We start from the raw sequence: 17513 nt of genomic DNA, 5'->3' as shown, positions 1-17513 counted from the left end.
ATTTTAGAATGAGATGTTCCACGAGCAATTGGTCTGATGTGAAAATATCTGGGATTTGTCAAATGACCAATTAGTAGAAAAAAGATCAGAATTGGACTGCCTGTGTAAACACAGCCTAAGGGACATAGTGTGAAAATAGGTAGGCAACTAGATTTATGATGTGGAGAATAGGTGAATATTGAAGTGAATGAAGGGACTTTTCTACAAGATTATACAGAAAATACTGACAAGCCTGGTATTGTGGAGATTAATTGACTCATGTCAGCTCTATACATTACATTTATCTGCAGCGTTGTGAACTTTCACTCCACTGAACACTCCCCAGGTGACCACACCCTCCCTGCTTTGTAGGCATGTCACTACAATCTGAGACAGAAAGCCTTTTGCCTTTACATGGAACAGCTGTGCCCACAAAAGGCAGTAACAATAGACGTGACACATTATGCATTCAAGTTTACACTGACTTCTGTGTAGCTATGGTGACAAAGATATAGGTTTGGTTGACCTCACACAGGAGGGTCAAAGTATACCTCCCACTAAAATAATCACACCAACTGAAGTTTCATTCTGATTCAAGTTATTTCAATTTAAAAAGTAGACATTTAGTTATGGGTTTTCCTTATCCAAAGACGAATTAGACCATTATAGTTATGGTGTCAAACAGGTTGTTTATTAACTGTAGTATGATCACAAATACCATCTGTTAATTATTTTAGTTCTAAATACACCACTTATCTGGATTAAGATGAACATTTCAAACTGGTACAATTGAAACACTTTAAACAAGCTCCATAGGGCATTAATAAATTACATTGTAAGGCATACAAAAGAACATTACATACATTAATGTTGAATAATAAACTATATCCAATATAAAAATCAGTGCAACAGTGTTGAGGTAGAATTTGATGCCAAATCCTTTTGGCCTAAAACCACCATCTTTACATTATAATTGACCTAAAACCATATGTTGCATTGCAACCAATCAAAAGTTCTCATTAGGAAGGTATGGTAAAACATGTATGTTCAGAGCTCATGGACCAGGGGCATGGCTGATGTTGAAGTGCTTAGCAAATTTGCCCGAATCGTGTCTCTGTGTGATTGACTGAAGCAGTAGCCAATGGCCTGCTCGGTTTCCTGGATCCTCTTTCGGAACCGGTCTCTATCGCGGGCTAGTTCCTCCCAGGGTCCTTTGCGAGACATCTGCCGGGCAAAGGGCCAAGTATGCATCACATGGACCTGGACAAGTGGTGAGAACCGCACCTAAAATACACAAACAGGTACACACGTCAGATGAGAGCATTTGACTGCAATGTTGGGAGACAGTCACACAACATTACTATCCGTTGACTCATGACTCTCCTATCATATGACAGGTTTAGTCATTACAACCTATGTTGCTAAGCAACAATAAACAAGGGCTTGGGTAAGCACACAAGTAAGCCTACGCTGTGTACGAGGCAGATGAGTCATTGAATGACCTAACCATCAACTATACTACAATTTACATTGGGGGAGATTCCACACTAGCGGAAGCAGGAAATATATTTTCGGTAACTCAAGGTTGTTCGGGCAATTTTCACATGGAAACTCCATTGAGAGGAAGGCTGTTTAACATGTTTTTTTACATTTGTATCCCAAACAATCTGTACATAATACAGACATTGTGGTGGCATTACACTCCTTATAGTGTTCTCTAAAATATGGAGTATGTCTGGATTCTGAAATACAATGGTTGACATTTATTCAACATTAAAAATATTAATCTCAAAACTACCCCTTTTTGTTCATCTTAAAACATTGTTTGGAACAATATACTCTAGAAGTACATCGAATTTCCAGAAGGGGCTCTCTGCTAATGCTGAAGTTAAGATACATTTTATGAGCATCACCAACAAACAGTGACAGGTAAATGGATTCAAATGGAACTCCATCTGCTGGTGATTTGCTGAATTCGCAATCCTAAAGGAGGGCTGTGACTGGTTAATGACCTATAACTTCACTTTCTATGAATAAAATGGATTATATCGTTAAGAAGTACCAGAGAGCCCACTCTGGAAATGTGACATGTTTAAAGAGAATATTGTTCTAAACAATGTCAAAAGTTAACTAAATCAAAAAAGTGTAGCTTTGAGATATTCATATTTAAATGTTGAATAAATTAGTGTTTTTTTTCTTCTTTCAGAATCTAGACATAATCCATGTTTGAGAGCTCACTTTAAGGAGTATAAATGACACCAAGATGTTGTCGGTTCACGGGTCTCAAAGGAGGCATGTATAAGTCTAAAAAGGGCCTAAAATGGCCACTCACAATTCTCTCAAACGGTTTGTGATACAAATGGAAAAAGCATATCAAACATCCTTTCTGCCCAAATAAGTTTGAAAATTGCCAAAACAATCTGGAATACGAAAAAATATTTGCGCTTGTGTGGAATCGCCCATTACCTTTCTTATATATTTGTTTTGTATTTCTGAGTAAATAAAAGTGTTTCCCCCTTACTAATATTCAGTTCCTAATATTCAAGTATTATGTTTAGCCAATATGTAAACTTGAGCTATTAATAGTACATCATGTTTGGTTGCTAATGTTTATATGGGCGATGTGATGGGCATATCATTTTTAAGGCAGTAAAACTACTACAACTATAGACAGGGATGTAGAACAGGGAAAGCTAATAACCTTTTTAAGAGGGTGGTTGAACTTCTCCTGAGGTTGTCCTTGTCCTCCTGTTACTTTAGCTTCAGGTCTCTTCCAGGGCACTAGTGTAGTAGCTGGGTGGCAATGCTGCTTTAGCGGTCTCTTGGGTAGACAAGGCTTTGTGTGCCTGGTTGTTTGGAGGCTTTTGGCCACAACGCCCCTCTGCTTACCCTGGCTGGGTGGTGTCTGTGTGGGACAGGTCTGTGGGGTGAGTGGGTCTCCAGTGCTGAAGGCAGGTGGTTCTGTGGTTGTAGGGGAGCTCTGGAGGCAGGCACAGAAGTTCAGAGGGTGGTAAGGGTCTTTATTTTGGGAGCGGGACTTCCATAGCTGCTCCTCTGTGTCATCCTCAGAGGAGGAAGGGCCAGGGGTCTCGCTGTCAACGGTGTCAGAAGAACATGAGGTCAGGACTGAGGCCCTTTCAGCCTCCTGGGAGTGTGTAAGTGTTTTGTCTGTGTGAGGGACTGAGCTGGCTACAGATGCTGTGAAACACAGGGGATTGTATGGGTCGACGGGGCTGGTGAAGAGCGCCCAGAGTCTGTCGCTCTCCTCTTCGTCCAGGTCTGCGCACGAATCATCAGAACTCCCCCAGCTGCTTTCGCTATCTGAACGACTGGTCCAGATGGTCAAGCCACCGAGGCCCTCTTGGAGTTCTTCACCCGGCCGGCTGGACAAGTTACAGTCGAGGCCGCCGCCGCCAATTTGATCTTCATTTATTGTTTCCTCCATATTGGAGCAGCTTGAATTGCAAGAGGGGAAAGAGAAGGGGTTGTAAGGGTCGCTGGAGATGGCCAGGGACTCGCAAAGTGCTTTACTGTCCTCACTGTCAAATGCTCCCATGTTTCGGTCATCCTCTTTACCCCAGTAAACACTCAGATCATCTTCGGCGGTGTCATGTTTGGTTTTAAAGTCAAACACTTTCTCCTTGTTGTTGCGAGACATTTCATCCAAGCTGGAGCTACGGTCAGCGCTGCTCACTAACAGGTTACAGTCACTTGGAAAGCCCAGTTTCCAGCTGGGGTGGTGTCCAAGATAAAGTCCATAATCACTATCCATCCTGGCATGGGACACAAAGTCGTCCACCAATCTGCAGCACATCGCCTCAGCCTGTAGACTGGACAGAAAGGCCCCTGTGTGGGAATTTCCGGAGACAGAGTTGATTCTTAGGTGAACTTCAAACCTGAACATATGGAAAACTGTAAAAAAAAAAAACAATAGAGGTTAGGCTACCTATAGTTTGCCAAAACGTCCCTCTTTTTGCCTGATTAACACAGACTGTATGTATTAAACAATATACAAATTGTTGACATGTCATACCAAATAGACATGGTTCTATGTCCGGTATTGTTATTTGGACAATAACGAGCCTACCAACCCATTCTCCCCCCCAAATGTTTTATCAAATAAGAACATTAATTAACTTGTTATATTGTTACTGTCGCCTGTTTTACGGTACCAGGTCAAAACAAGTTACACTCCGTGCGACCAGGGCCACATTTAAAAGTAGTGAGGTTTCTGCATCCATTGTTTTTATTTCACCTTTATTTAACCAGGTAGGCTCGTAGAGAACAAGTTCTTATTTGCAACTGCGACCTGGCCAAGATAAAGCAAAGCAGTTCGACAGATACAACACAGAAATAGAAATGAACATTACTGTACCTGACAAGAAACTGTAGTGAATGACATGGACCAACGGCCGTAGTTGTTCCCACAGTACGGTCAGTATATGCATGATCCACGGTAGGAGTGCCATACCACGGTCGCCAAACCTCTCCATCGCAGTTCGATTAGAACTTATCGCAGAAGAATTGATGCCACTTGATGCCATTTTAACTCGAGCCATGTCTATAATTCGAACAATTATCCTCACGTATTCTGATATCGCTCGTCGAAAACAACTAGATTACTCTCCCTTGTCAGTTGTCGTACCGTAAGACAATACTTCATTTTCCCCTGAAGTATTACTTTCTACGAATGTAAAATATCTCAAACGTTGAGTAGTCGTGCAGGCATATTTTCAGTTGTGATGTTGTAGTAGAGTGAATGTCGAACGATTGCGACGACACTGTCCTTAAATAAACAAGTTCGCGTCGTCGTATCATGCTGTGATTGGACAAGGTAAGCGTCAGTCACACCCAAGTGCCTCCTCCTCATTGTAAACTCTACCGCCACTCACGTGTTTCAGTGACGCATGGAAAGTGCATGGAAAGTTCCAGTAAATTCCCCTTGGCTGCCGCTGTAGTTCAGTCTAAAATAAACGTATGACAACACAATAACACAAATAGAAACTCCCACTACATATCCATATTATGCCGCCATGTAATTCATTGAGACGGCTTCATAAAGACATGTACAAATTATTCTCAAAAATGTCCTCATTAAATAAACACAAGACAAATAAATATTTGAATCCCAATTATTTATTTATCCAAAACGTGATGATGATTATGCCACCAAAGCAGAAGCTGTCGAGGACTCGCTGGAGAAGAAACATAAAGGGAATTATTAGAGACAGGAAAACGCAATAATACTCTCACAAACCAAAAGTGAACCACCTAACCAAGCATGAAGAGAATACAAAGAACTGCTTTGCGTTTCAATTTACAACACAAATCAGGGCACTCCACTTCAATTTTTTAAATATTTTTTTAAATAATGACTCACATTCTAATTAGTTATATTTGACCCAAGATCAGACAACCCGGAAATAAACCATGGTTATAGTGTATAATACAGTGCTATATGAAGGGGACTGGCAGAGTTGGCAGTGCAGCCACTCTGATAATTGACCTCCAGCATTCCTCTGGCACAACAGAAATATCTCAGCTCTTACAGGACAAAGAGTAGGACATAGAATTGTGCAGGAGTCATAGCGACCAAATTAAATGGCATAGACAGAGGTCTGGTACAGTAATATAATGGACATGTTATGAAGCAATTTGAGCTTAATTAAGTATGACAGACTATGTTTGCCATACAAAAGAGCAGTAATTGTGTTTACTGGTACATACTACTTCCAGTTGGGAGCAAGTACTCTCTTGGTCTTGTAGTAACGGGCCAGTCTGTGGATCCTGCTCTCGGTGAGAATCAGGCGGAACTTGGCATCTTTGTCCTGCAAAAAAACAGGGGTACAGACATTAGCATCTCTAGAAACAAAGTAGTTTAACAAGCTATTCTTAAAGAGTGCACACATGACTCATCCCCACATGCAGTACAAAAACACCAGACCCAGACAGGAGAGTGCTGTCCCTGATATGGCTCAAAATTTAACACATCTTGTGAGAGACAAAAACGTGTTTACATCGGTCGGCCTACTTTTGACGATTGTGCGATGGGGGTCACTTCGGCCATCAGATGTAAATATACTGAACAAAAATATATAACGCAACATGCAACAATTTCAATGATTTTATTGAGTTACAATTCATATGAGGAAATCAGTCAATTAAAATGAATTCATTAGTCCCTAATCTATTAATTTCACATGACTGGGAATACAGATATGCATCTGCTGGTCACAGATACCTTAAAAAAGCTAGGAGCGTGGATCAGAAAACCAGTCAGTATCTGGTGTGACCACCATTTGCCTCATGCAGCGCGACTCATTTCCTTTGCATAGAGTTGATCGGGCTGTTGATTGTGGCCTGTGGAATGTTGTCCCACTCCTCTTCAATGTCTGTGCCAAGTTCTTGGATATTGGTGGGAACTGGAACACGCTGTCATACACGTTGATCCAGAGCATCCTAAACATGCTCAGTGGGTGACATGTCTTGTGAGTATGTAGACCATGGAAGAACTGCGGCATTTTCAGCTTCCTGGAACTGGGAACAGAGACTTGCAACATGGGGCCGTGCATTATCATGCTGAAACATAAGGTGATGGTGGCGGATGAATAGCACAACAATGGGCCCCAGGATCTCGTCACGGTATCTGTTTATTCAAATTACCATCAATAAAATGCAATTTTGACCGTTGTCCGTAGTTTATGCCCATACCATAATCCCATCGCCACCATGGGGCACTCTGCTCACAACGTTGACATCAGCAAACCGCTCGCCCACACGATACAGGTGGTCTGTGATTGTGAGGCAGGTAGGTTGTACTGCCAAATTCTCTAAAACGAGGTTGGACGAGGCTTATGGTAGTGAATTAAACATTCAATTTTCCGGCAACAGCACTGATGGACATTCCTGCAGTTAGCATACCAATTGCATAGTCCCTCAAAACTTGAGACATCTGTGGCATTGTGTTGTGTGACAAACTGAACATTTTAGACTATCCTTTTATTGTCCCCAGCACACGGTGCACCTGTGTAATGTTCATGCTGTTTAATCAGCTTCTTGATATGCCACACCTGTCAGGTGGATGGATTATCTTGGACGGGCGGCAGGTAGCCTAGTGGTTAGAGCGTTGGGCAAGTAACCGAAAGGTTGCTAGCTCGCTTAAAGGGACAGCGTTCTGAATAAAATACGGCTTATGAAAATATCTTCCTCCCTGCCTGAAATGTTACAACTAGATTTCACCCATCAAGCCATATTAGATCAATCATTGGCCTACCTCAAGGAAGGATGTATTTTCAAAGTGTCCCATCATAGCCTATGTTATGTGAGCCTGCTCACCTTTCTGTTCCTCTCCAGATGCTTCCTGACAGCCACAGCCTTCTTGATGAGGTGGTACAGGTCCTCGGGAAGATCTGGGGCCAGGCCCTTGGTCTTGAGGATCCTCAGAATCTTGTTGCCGGTGACAAACCGCACCTGGGCCACACCGTGGGAGTCCCTCAGAATGACACCTGGACAGAGAAGGGGAGGAAGGAAGGGACAGAGTCAACTGGACAGTCAAGAGAAATGACCGTAATCATGGTTGGACACCTTTCTGTTTGGCATGACACCAAAGCAGTTTGCCCATGAGGAAACAGACAGGCACCCCTGTTAGCCTAAATCCAGCTTTATTCAGAACTCACCCAAAGATGACATTTCAACAACAATGAATAGATAAAGCTCTCTCATTCATGGACCGTCAGCTGGTATTTGCTATTGTTGCACTTACCAATCTGAGATGGGGTCAATCCCTTCTTGGCCAGCTTGAAGATCTGTTCCTTGACATCATCAGATGTCAGCTTCAGCCACTGGAAGAGAACACCATAAGAGTGTTATGCCATTGAAGGCCGGAACATGAGGAGGGCTGACTTTTCATCCGATGATGACCTCACCCAGACTGAAAACGGATATGAAAATGTTCCTTAATCCAGGCTTCCAGGCTTGGAAGGATAGCTACTCCCGATTATAAGGAGTACACTGACATCATCCATGCCTGGATTGACAAACCTTTTCATATTTACTTGGAGTCTGGGTTCAGCGAGCAGACCAGGAAATGAGCAATCTAAGCTCCAACCAGTGTAACACCTAGCCACATTCTGTAACCAGGTGTGTGAAGCTCCCGTACGGAGTTAATTATTGGCTCCATACTCACCAATTACAGAAGAATGTCCACCAAACTAAATTTAGCAGTACTTTCTTAATAATTTCAGAAGGCTCCGTTGGCTTATAAACTCCTGTGGCTAGTTGCCCATGAAACCAGGCAATTAGAAAATGGTGAGTTGTTGAATTTATTTTTTCCAATATGCACAAATTAAATAATATACATGCTATCATAATTTTTTCCAAAATAATCTCATTGATCAAGACAGGTGGGTGTCATTCTGCCTGGGGAACAGTTGGGGGTTAACTGCCTTGCTCAAGGGCAGAATGGCAGATTTTTCCACCTTGCCTCCTCTGGGATTTGAACCAGCAACCATTCGTATACATTATTTGTCTTCAGGAAGGACTGCGCAACAGCTTTTTTTTTTGAGAGGAATTGGAGATTCCATATAGGCTGATACTTAAAAAAAAATCCATGTCAAGGTTTGGCATTTTGAGGAGAGGCTTTATTACTGCCACTTTTTGTGAGTTTGGTATACATCCTGAGGAAAGGGAGCTGTTTGTTATCTTCAACATAGGAGGGCCAAGCACAGGAAGTAGCTCTTTCAGTAGTTTATTTGAAATAGAGTCCAGTAGGCAGCTGGAAGGTTTAGAGGCCATGACTATGTTTGTGAATGTATCGAGAGATACGTGATTTAAAAACTTGATTGTCTCGATTGATCTTAGGTCCTGGCAGTTCTTGGCAGACTCGGGCAACTGAGTTTTGGAGAAATACGCAGATTCAAAGAGGAGTCCATAATTTGCTTTCTAATTATCTTTTCGTCTAAGAATTTCATGAATTCAACACTGCTGAAGGCCATCCTCTCTTGGGGAATACTGCTTTTTAGTTAGCTTTGTGATCATATCAAAAATACATTTGATTGTTTTTATTCTACTCAATTAGGTTGGAAAAGTAGGCTGATTGAGCAGCAGTGAGGGCCCTTTGATATTGCATGGTACTATCTTTCCAAGGTAGTCAGAACACTTCCAGTTTGGTGGAGTGCCTCTTCCATTGCAATTTTCTGGAAGCTTGCTTCAGGGCTCAGGTATTTTCTGTATAGCAAGGAGCTCATTTCTTGTGACAAATGATTTTTGTTTTTAGAGGTGCGACTGCATCTAGGGTATTTCTTAAGTGATAATGCCCGTGAAGCCAGTGTTTGGAGGATATATTGGCACAGGTGTTGTTAGTCGAGGGCTGGCAAACCGTGCCAATGTATCCTCCTAACACCGGCTTCGTTCGTTCTATCGGTTCAGTCATTTTGTTCTGTATCTATGGACGCAACCCAGTTGTTTTGTTCTAAATGTTCCATTGCCATACTGGCTGGCAACATTCTTATCCCTTGCTTGCTAGCTAGCCAGCTATGGCTAACATAGTCACGTTCTGCAGCCAGAATAACAGCAAAGTAGCTGCATTTGCATTTGTTTACGCTGTTCTCTAATGACATTTATTTGGATACATCCATAACAACGAGCTAATGAGGCGCGATTTACTCTGTGCGCAGTCAGATGGAACAGAGTAAATAGGCATTTTAATGTCAGATATTTAGCCGGAGCTAACTTGTGGAATGCGGTTTTAACCAATCAGCATTAAGGATTAGACCCACCCATTGTATTAGGAAGGTTACATTTAGATCCTCGGTTCGGTGGTTAACTGATTTTTTTTTACTCCAACGTCCTTGGGTAGGTGGAGGGAGTCTGGAAGGGAATCCAGGAATCTTTGGGTTGTCCGAGAATTTATATAGTGTCTTTTGATAATCCTTGGTTGGGGTCTGAGTAGATTATTTGTTGCGATTGCAAAAACATTTAGATTCCCAATATTTATTCCACAGGACAAAACTAAATCCAGGGATTGACTGTGGCAATGCGTAGGCCCGGAGACATGTTGGACAAAACCCACTGAGTCGATGATGGCTCCAAAAGCCTTTTGGAGTGGGTTTGTGGACTCTTCCAAGCGAATACTGAAGTCACCAAAAATGTTAATATTATCTGGGCGGTCTCTCTATAAAAGTTGCTGACTGCACACCAATACACAAACTATCACAATAATATAATAACATATAATATGTTTCTAAACATTTCTGTAAAAAGTTAGACGCACAAATATCACAACTCCCAAGACTAACATCTCACCAATACAATAACAAGGGAGGTTATTGTTTTTGGGGGGGTATGATATTTGTGAGTCTAACTTTCTCACTCATTATTCACGAGTCATTCAGGATTATCCATAATCATGGTGGCATCCACATGAACGTAGAAGTGTTTAAAAAAATTATATTCTTATTTACAATAAAAAGGGTTGGCTGTTTGAGTGATAGTTTGTGTATTGGTGTGCGGTCAGCGACTTTTATAGAGACCACCCAGAATTCTCTTTGCCATTTGAGACACAAAGGATAGCTGCGTTCTAAGACCTGCTACCTCCACCACATATGACAAAATTAACAGTACAAAACCAAAGATATGGATTATGCAATTGATCTTGTGTCATCGTGTTGACTACAACCTTTTACAAACATGACCAATCTGAGGTAAAAAGGATGTGCAATTCTCCCTAATTCAATGTGGTCAAAATACTGTCCACATGCTGGAAACTAGCGTAATAATTAAATATCTTAATTTAGGTTGATATTAAATGAAGCAAGGTTTTTTCAATAATCACACGTTTCTCACTAGTGGAACCATTTTGAGATTACAAAAATGCTCTTATTCACAATTTAACCGGGTGCTCTAGAAATAACTCCCATATCTACAGCAGCCCATTCATTTGACTTCCCTACCATCAGGTAGGTGTCCACTCACCTTCTTACCGAAGGCTTTACTTACCAGTCTTATGTAGACACTAGCTGCCTACATCCACTCGTATAGTATACAGCAGACCAATATTGACCCAACAATACTGATGAACCGTTGTACTTACAGTGGGGACACTTCGCCTGTAAGGCAGCGCCGACTGGGACAAACCCTTTCTGCAACAGACATGGCATTCACATTAGTTGGGCAATTTATAAGTAGCTAAACTGGCAGTAAACAGGTTGAAAAATGTTTGTGTGCGGTGCAATTCATTGTTGGCTACAAATTCCGAGATGGTGACAAGACTGAGTCCGTCAAATACTAACGTTTGTAGGGTGTTAGTTCACTTGACAAAATCTGAACGCTGACCGGGAATACGGTTTGATTCTGGTGCTCACTTTATTAATCATGATATTGTGGTGGAAATTCAACACCAGAGACACCTGAAGCCAATATTCAATTACTATTTATCTTCAATGACTAATCACTATTTATAATCAGTTAATTGTAGAGGTTACAACACATGTACAAGTCTGTCACAAGCTCCGCCAGGGCGGTCCCTTCAGTCCTCTTATATACTGCTATATAAAAAAGCTACATAAGCATTGTTCATAGGGTTGGTTCCTGGTTCTTAACCAAGAAACTGACCAATGTCTCCCTTCTTAAAACCTCTTGAGTGTAGGGGGCAGTATTTTGATGTTTGGATGAAAAACGTACCCATATTAAACTGCATATTTCTCAGGCCCAGAATCTAGAATATGCATATAATTGTCAGATTAGGATAGAAAACACTCTAAAGTTTCCAAAGCTGTCAAAATATTGTCTGTGAGTATAACAGAACTGATATTGCAGGCGAAAACCTGAGGAAAATCAAAACAGGAAGTGGCTTCTATTTTGAGCTACATGTTCCATAGCCTGCCTTCGCTCCATTTAAAGGGATATCAACCAGATTCCTTTTCCTATGGCTTCCCATGGTGTGAACAGTCTTTAGACATAGTTTCAAGCTTTTATTTGGAAAAAATGAGCGAGAAAGATCACATCCCATCATTGTATGGCTGGGTGCCAGCAGCGTTTTGTATGCGCAACAGCTTGGAGCATTCATTTTTTCTCTCTCTCTCTGAAGAAGCTACATTCCCGGTTGATATATTATTGAGGTTTGATTATAAAAAACTGTTGACATGTTTCTACGAACATTACGGATACTATTTGGAATTTTAGTCTGCGATGTCGTGACCGCTCGAGCCTGTTGATTTCTGAACATAACGCGCCAACCTCTCGTGAGTGCAAACATCCGAAGATCATCAAAGGTAAGCGATTTAATTTATTGCTTTTCTGACTTTCGTGACCAATTTACTTGGCTGCTATCTGTTTGTAATATTTTTCCTACTGAGAGATGTGCTTACATAAACGCTTGGTATTCTTTCGCCGAAAAGCTTTATTGAAATCTGACACACCAGGTGGATTAACAACAAGCTAAGCTGTGTTTTGCTATATTGCACTTGTGATTTCATGAAAACTAAATATTTTTAGTGATTTAATTTGAATTTGGCGCTCTGCAATTCTGCGGTGGTTGAGGAAAATGATCCCGCTAATGGGATGGGTGCATCAAGAAGTTAACTTCCAGAACATATTCTAGCAGTTCTGCCAATTGGTCTGACTGAGGAGGTGGTCAGTCACCTGCACAAACTAAGATAGCCTTGAATTATACACCGTATGCATCTTCTCTATCTCTTCAGACAATACCATTTTATTAACTGAATTAAATGTAAATATTTTTTCACAAAAATCTTCCTTAATATGTTGTGAATAACAAAATATTGTAAATGTCAGTGTTGTCTGATAAACCATTTGTGAGCATCTCTGATTCAGGGGAGCAAGCTCAATCAGAGGGGTCAGAGCGGTTTGACGCTTCTGACAACCACTTTTCGGGCTCTCCTGAAAATACTGTTTTCACATTCGTCCATTTCTGTAGGTGTCATATTGTTCAATCAAACTATTAGAGTATCAACTCGAAGAAGACAAGTTGACTGACATCTGGAAGGAGTTTTATGGAGCAAGCGCAAAAATCGGCTGAGTGAGAATGAAAGCAACAAACAAGCATTCATCTACACTGTGACCATATACAAAAACGTATATCACTACAAAGCTCAGGTTCTTGGTAGCATTTTAATATGCTGCTATAAAGATTTCATGCTGAATTGTTGAAGCGATCATAGGTTTACCGCGAGTAGGTGGCTAACAAGCCGTTTAGCTAGCTAGCTAACATTAGCTGAGGGATAGAGTGGGCCGTTTTCTCCTCTCACCGTGTTCTCAAGACTCCCTCTCTCGCTCGATTTGGTGAAACAAAAATTCACTATAATCCAGTCCATTTGGTGGAAACACAGGTGGGGAAATGCATATATTTTCATTATGCAGGTTTTACAATATTCGTATGAAAATCTGTCACCAATTAGATGGAAACCTAGCAATTGTCAATGATTTTATTGCATACTTACAATATGTGCATAAATTAACAGCCAATTTGCATACGTTTATTTCATTATATTCCATTTTAACATGCTCATTATATTGTATAACCCCTGAAACTGTCATGTTGATAGGACATTCCTTTCTTGAGATATGAGTTTCATAAGGGATGCGTTCCATGGAAAATACTGAACGACGTGGAAGCTAGCGGAGTGGAACTGACCTTCCACCCAGGGGAGTTGTATTATTAACCAGAAAACGCATAGAGCCCCGAGTTGATTATCCCTTTCATACCATGGTTATAATTTAACACATTTGCCACTAGAAATTTACTCACTTGCTGGAAGAAATAGGTTCAACATCCACTGAAGTAGCTAGCAAGTTCAGATAGCTATAGTAGTTGCCATGGTAACCAAAACAAACAAACGTGCTAGTTTAGCTAACCAAACCATCAGTCCTAGCTTGTGAATATCGAATTGTCTTTATTTATTTTTTTACTTTAGCCACTGAATTCTACCGAGCAAATATACAAAGCGTTATATGGAAATAATGCACGCTTCAGAACGCTCTTAAAGCCAATCAGAGAGCATTGGCTAACAACTCCATGGTATAATTAAGTGACAATGTCCGAGAAGCCGGTGTTTTGAAAAAAAACAGGTGTTGTTCGTGGAGGGCCGGCAAGCAGTGCCAATATATCCTCCAAACACCGGCTTGGAGGGCATTTTTACTTTTATACAAGGGGTTACCAACATATTAAAATAACGATTGACATCTTTTCATTAAAAAAAAAAATATATATATATATATATATATATATATATATATATATATATATATATATATATATATATATGAATTGTTCATACTATTTCATCCTTCCACAAGATATAGTCCTGAAACAAATCTAGGGTTGCTACCCAAGCCGGCTGGTCAGTCGTTCTATTGGAACGCTTGCCAGAGCCAGTCGTTCAGTCTTTTTGTTCTGTATCTATGGACGCGACCCAGTTGTTGGTTCTAAATGTTCCATTGCCATACTGGCTGGCAACGCTATTATCCCTTGCTTGCTAGCTAGCCAACTATGGCTAACTTACAGTCACGTCAAACCGTGCAGACAGAATAACAACAGTAGCTGCATTTGTTTAAGCTGTTTTCTAGTGACATGTATTTGGATACATCCATAACAATGCTAATGAGGCACGATTTCGCCTAGCATAGAAAATATGCTCACTTGTCAGGACAATGTTGTTCAGAGGAGCTAGCCAACAACACAGCTACAGTAACACAATCACTTCAAACTGACGCTGGAAAACGGCAAACTAGCTGCGTTACGTTTGACCTTTTTTTAATTTACTTTTCTTTGCACATAAAACTGATTAATGATTTCAACTGGCTCAGAAACGCCGCTTGCATTCTTTCTCTCGCCCCGACCCCTACGCGTTCATTACTATGGTTGGAGAACGAATTTGAATATGGAAACAATGTTGGAGACAGTTTATACAAATTTCCGCTGTTGAAAACTAAATATTACTCCAAAATTAATGTGAGAATGTCTACATGGTTTTTATAATAGTGGAGATCAACTTTATAAACTTCCCTGCCTGAGCTGATGAGACAGTGGATTGCGCAGTCAGATGGAACAGAGTAAATAGGAATTTTAACGTCATAGATTTAGCCGGTGTTAACGTGTGGAAAAGACACCGTCTGAAATGCACTTTTAACCTATCAGCATTCAGGATTAGACCCACCAGTTATATAATTAAGCTGTAAGGCCAAAGGAGGTGTGGTTTATGGCCAATATACCACGGCTAAAGTCTGTTCTTTCACCCAATCAGCATTCAGCTAGGGCTCGAAACACCCAGTTTATGTTTGTTAGTCAGAGTCCAGTCTGTCATTTTGGTGCTATTTTTGGAAAAGGCTTTGCCATTGACCTGTGTCTCCAACACTCTACTCAGCAAATTGGACGTAGTCTATCACAGTGCCATCCGTTTTGTCACTCTAAAGCTCTATATACTACCCACCACTGCGACCTGTATGCTCTCGTTGGCTGGCCCTCGCGACATATCCATCGCCAAACCCACTGGATCCAGGTCATCTAGAAGTCTTTGCTTGGTAAAGCCCGCCTTTGCAGTTTACTGGTCCCCATAGCAACTCCCACCCGTAGCACACGCTCCAGCAGGTATATTTCACTGGCCATCCCCAAAGCAAACTCCTCCTTTGGCCGCCTTTCCTTACAGTTCTCTGCTGCCAACGACTGGAACGAACTGCAAAAGTCACTGAAGCTGGATACTTATATCTCCCTCACTAACTATAAGCATCAGCTGTCAGAGCAGCTTACCGATCACTGCACCTATACACAGCGCGTCTGTAAATAGTCCACCCAACTACCCCATCCCCATATATTTCTTGTTTGCTCTTTTGCAACACAGTATCTCTGCTTGCACATCATCATCTGCACATCTATCACTCCAGTCAGTGTTAAATGCTAAATTGTTATTACTTCGCCACTATGGCCTATAAATTATTGCCTTACCTCCCTAATCTTACTTTTGCACACGTAACGGATGGGAAACTGCTAGCTAGTTAGCGGTGGTGCGCGCTAAATAGCGTTTCGATCGGTGACGTCACTTGCTCTGCGACCTTGATGGGCGAGGGGACAGTCTAAAGTTATACTGTTACACACACACACTGTATTTAGATTTTTCTATTGTGTTATTGACTGTACGTTTTGTCTATCCCACTGTAGTTTTTGTCGCAATGCTTTGCTTTATCTGGGGCCGGGTCGCAGTTTTAAATTATAACTTGTTTTCAACTGGCCTACCTGATTAAATTAAAAAAATCTAATAAAAATAAAAGTGAAATTAAACAAACCTGACCACACTGTGCTTCTGAGAGTCTGTTGTGTCATTTGGTATGCTCCGTTAGGCCCTAAAACAATGTTTATTTTACCACTATAACACCATAACGTTAGCTAAAATGACCCCATTGAGACAATACTAAATTGAAAAGAAAACAGGGAGTTACCGTTAGTTCATAACGTTATAAGCTAGTGATAAAGTGTTTGTGTGGTGGATACTTTAGCTTGCTGACTTCACATCGTCTCGCACGGAAGTGTGTTGGCTAGCAGTAACCAGTTATACGACTGGCTGTAACTAGCTTGTAGCTGGCTAAGTTAGCTTGCTAAATGGGGCAATGTTTAAACTCTTAAATTATTGGGACTGGGGCGATTTAGACGGTTCAATGTGGATGTCATGTGTAGACAATATATTCTCATTGCATAAATGGTAAATATATTTAATAACTGATGTTTAAAAATCTGTTTTGTACGGTGAAAATAAAGCTTACCCGGGAGCGTGCATGCGACCCATAATAGCAGTAGAGAAAGAGAGAGCCTTGGATGGCCGGTCGTTCGTGAACGAACAGCTCTTTTGGTGAACGTTGGGAACCAAGGGAGTTGTTCATTTGGCTCACTGATTTGCATACTGTTAATCAAAGATTTGTATAACCAAACCTCATTGTTCAATCTGTGCTGTTAATATTGTTTTTTGAGCTCCAGACATCTATTATCTGGATATAAATGATAAAAACATTGTCTGAAGATGGTAATTCCTCAGTGCAGCAACAAAATGGTGAAGGTGGTTTCTCTTTTTTTACAGGCAATCTAATAATTTGATCAGGTAAACACTTATTTTATATCACGTTTCACGATCTTATATAACGGTAAGCAACGTTTTAGGCTTTAAATTACAGATTTAGAATGTGTTCATGGTTTTAGGGCAATTTCTAAGCATTAGTGAACGAAGAGCCGTTTGTGAACCAAATTAACGACTCTTAGGTGAACAGAGCAAAATAATCCGGTTCTTTGAAAATATTCGAAATGAACATGAATGCCTCCAAGCGATTGAAATAACAATTTTGCGCCTGCGTGGGAAATTACGTCAAATACGCTTGAGTAGAAGAAAGCCACAATCCCGCACTGTTTTCAGACAACTGAACTGCAGCCCCGCCACTAGATTGGCTGTAAAGGTGAGGGCTGGCGCTGGAGAAACACAACCATTCTCAAACAACCTTATATTTTTGGTCAAATGTGTGGTACTGTTTTTTTTGGG

The 17513-nt window shown here is 41.0% G+C and overlaps 2 protein-coding genes and 1 non-coding gene across 4 annotated transcripts; all 3 read right to left on the bottom strand.

Annotated features, from left to right (window-relative positions):
- Positions 1 to 648: 648 nt before the first annotated feature.
- Positions 649 to 4788, bottom strand: LOC110492175 (protein phosphatase 1 regulatory subunit 15B). 2 transcript variants are annotated; one of them, XM_021566268.2, is made up of 3 exons: positions 4355 to 4788; positions 2681 to 3825; positions 649 to 1263 (listed from the first exon to the last, which is right to left on the bottom strand). In XM_021566268.2, the coding sequence occupies exons 1-3, from the start codon at positions 4536 to 4538 to the stop codon at positions 1027 to 1029; spliced, it is 1566 nt and encodes a 521-aa protein (XP_021421943.2). In that variant the 5' UTR covers positions 4539 to 4788; the 3' UTR covers positions 649 to 1026. The 2 variants fall into 2 exon arrangements, with proteins under 2 accessions (XP_021421943.2, XP_021421934.2); XM_021566259.2 differs by having other exon boundaries at positions 2681 to 3891; positions 4355 to 4774.
- A 309-nt stretch (positions 4789 to 5097) lies between these two features.
- LOC110492185 (40S ribosomal protein S13) lies at positions 5098 to 16846 on the bottom strand. The gene is made up of 6 exons (XM_021566280.2): positions 16750 to 16846; positions 11069 to 11117; positions 7742 to 7820; positions 7315 to 7484; positions 5707 to 5807; positions 5098 to 5174 (listed from the first exon to the last, which is right to left on the bottom strand). Exons 1-6 carry the CDS (start codon positions 16770 to 16772, stop codon positions 5141 to 5143), a joined length of 456 nt encoding a protein of 151 aa, XP_021421955.2. The 5' UTR covers positions 16773 to 16846; the 3' UTR covers positions 5098 to 5140.
- Positions 5432 to 5559, bottom strand: LOC118944174. Its single transcript, XR_005039485.1, has one exon. It is a non-coding gene; the product is annotated as a small nucleolar RNA SNORA19 (small nucleolar RNA).
- Positions 16847 to 17513: the final 667 nt, after the last annotated feature.

This window comes from Oncorhynchus mykiss, chromosome 2, assembly GCF_013265735.2.
Source record: "Oncorhynchus mykiss isolate Arlee chromosome 2, USDA_OmykA_1.1, whole genome shotgun sequence".
NCBI lineage: Eukaryota > Metazoa > Chordata > Actinopteri > Salmoniformes > Salmonidae > Oncorhynchus > Oncorhynchus mykiss.
The sequence above is the reverse complement of the archived record's forward strand: the minus strand, read 5'-3'. Positions and strand labels throughout refer to the sequence as shown.

What these genes read in the sequence shown, in the direction of transcription:
- LOC110492185 (XM_021566280.2), bottom strand. Translation starts at nt 16,772, where the DNA reads ATGGGTCGCATGCACGCTCCCGG. An exon ending in GGTCGCATGCACGCTCCCGG is followed by an intron (nt 11,118 to 16,749) that starts GTAAGCTTTATT and finishes TGTCTGTTGCAG; the next exon opens with AAAGGGTTTGTCCCAGTCGG. An exon ending in ACAGGCGAAGTGTCCCCACT is followed by an intron (nt 7,821 to 11,068) that starts GTAAGTACAACG and finishes GTTCTCTTCCAG; the next exon opens with TGGCTGAAGCTGACATCTGA.
- LOC110492175 (XM_021566259.2), bottom strand. Translation starts at nt 4,538, where the DNA reads ATGGCTCGAGTTAAAATGGCATCAAGTGGCATCAATTCTTCTGCGATA. An exon ending in TCACTACAGTTTCTTGTCAG is followed by an intron (nt 3,892 to 4,354) that starts GTACAGTAATGT and finishes TTTTTTTTACAG; the next exon opens with TTTTCCATATGTTCAGGTTT. An exon ending in TCAACCACCCTCTTAAAAAG is followed by an intron (nt 1,264 to 2,680) that starts GTTATTAGCTTT and finishes TGTGTATTTTAG; the next exon opens with GTGCGGTTCTCACCACTTGT.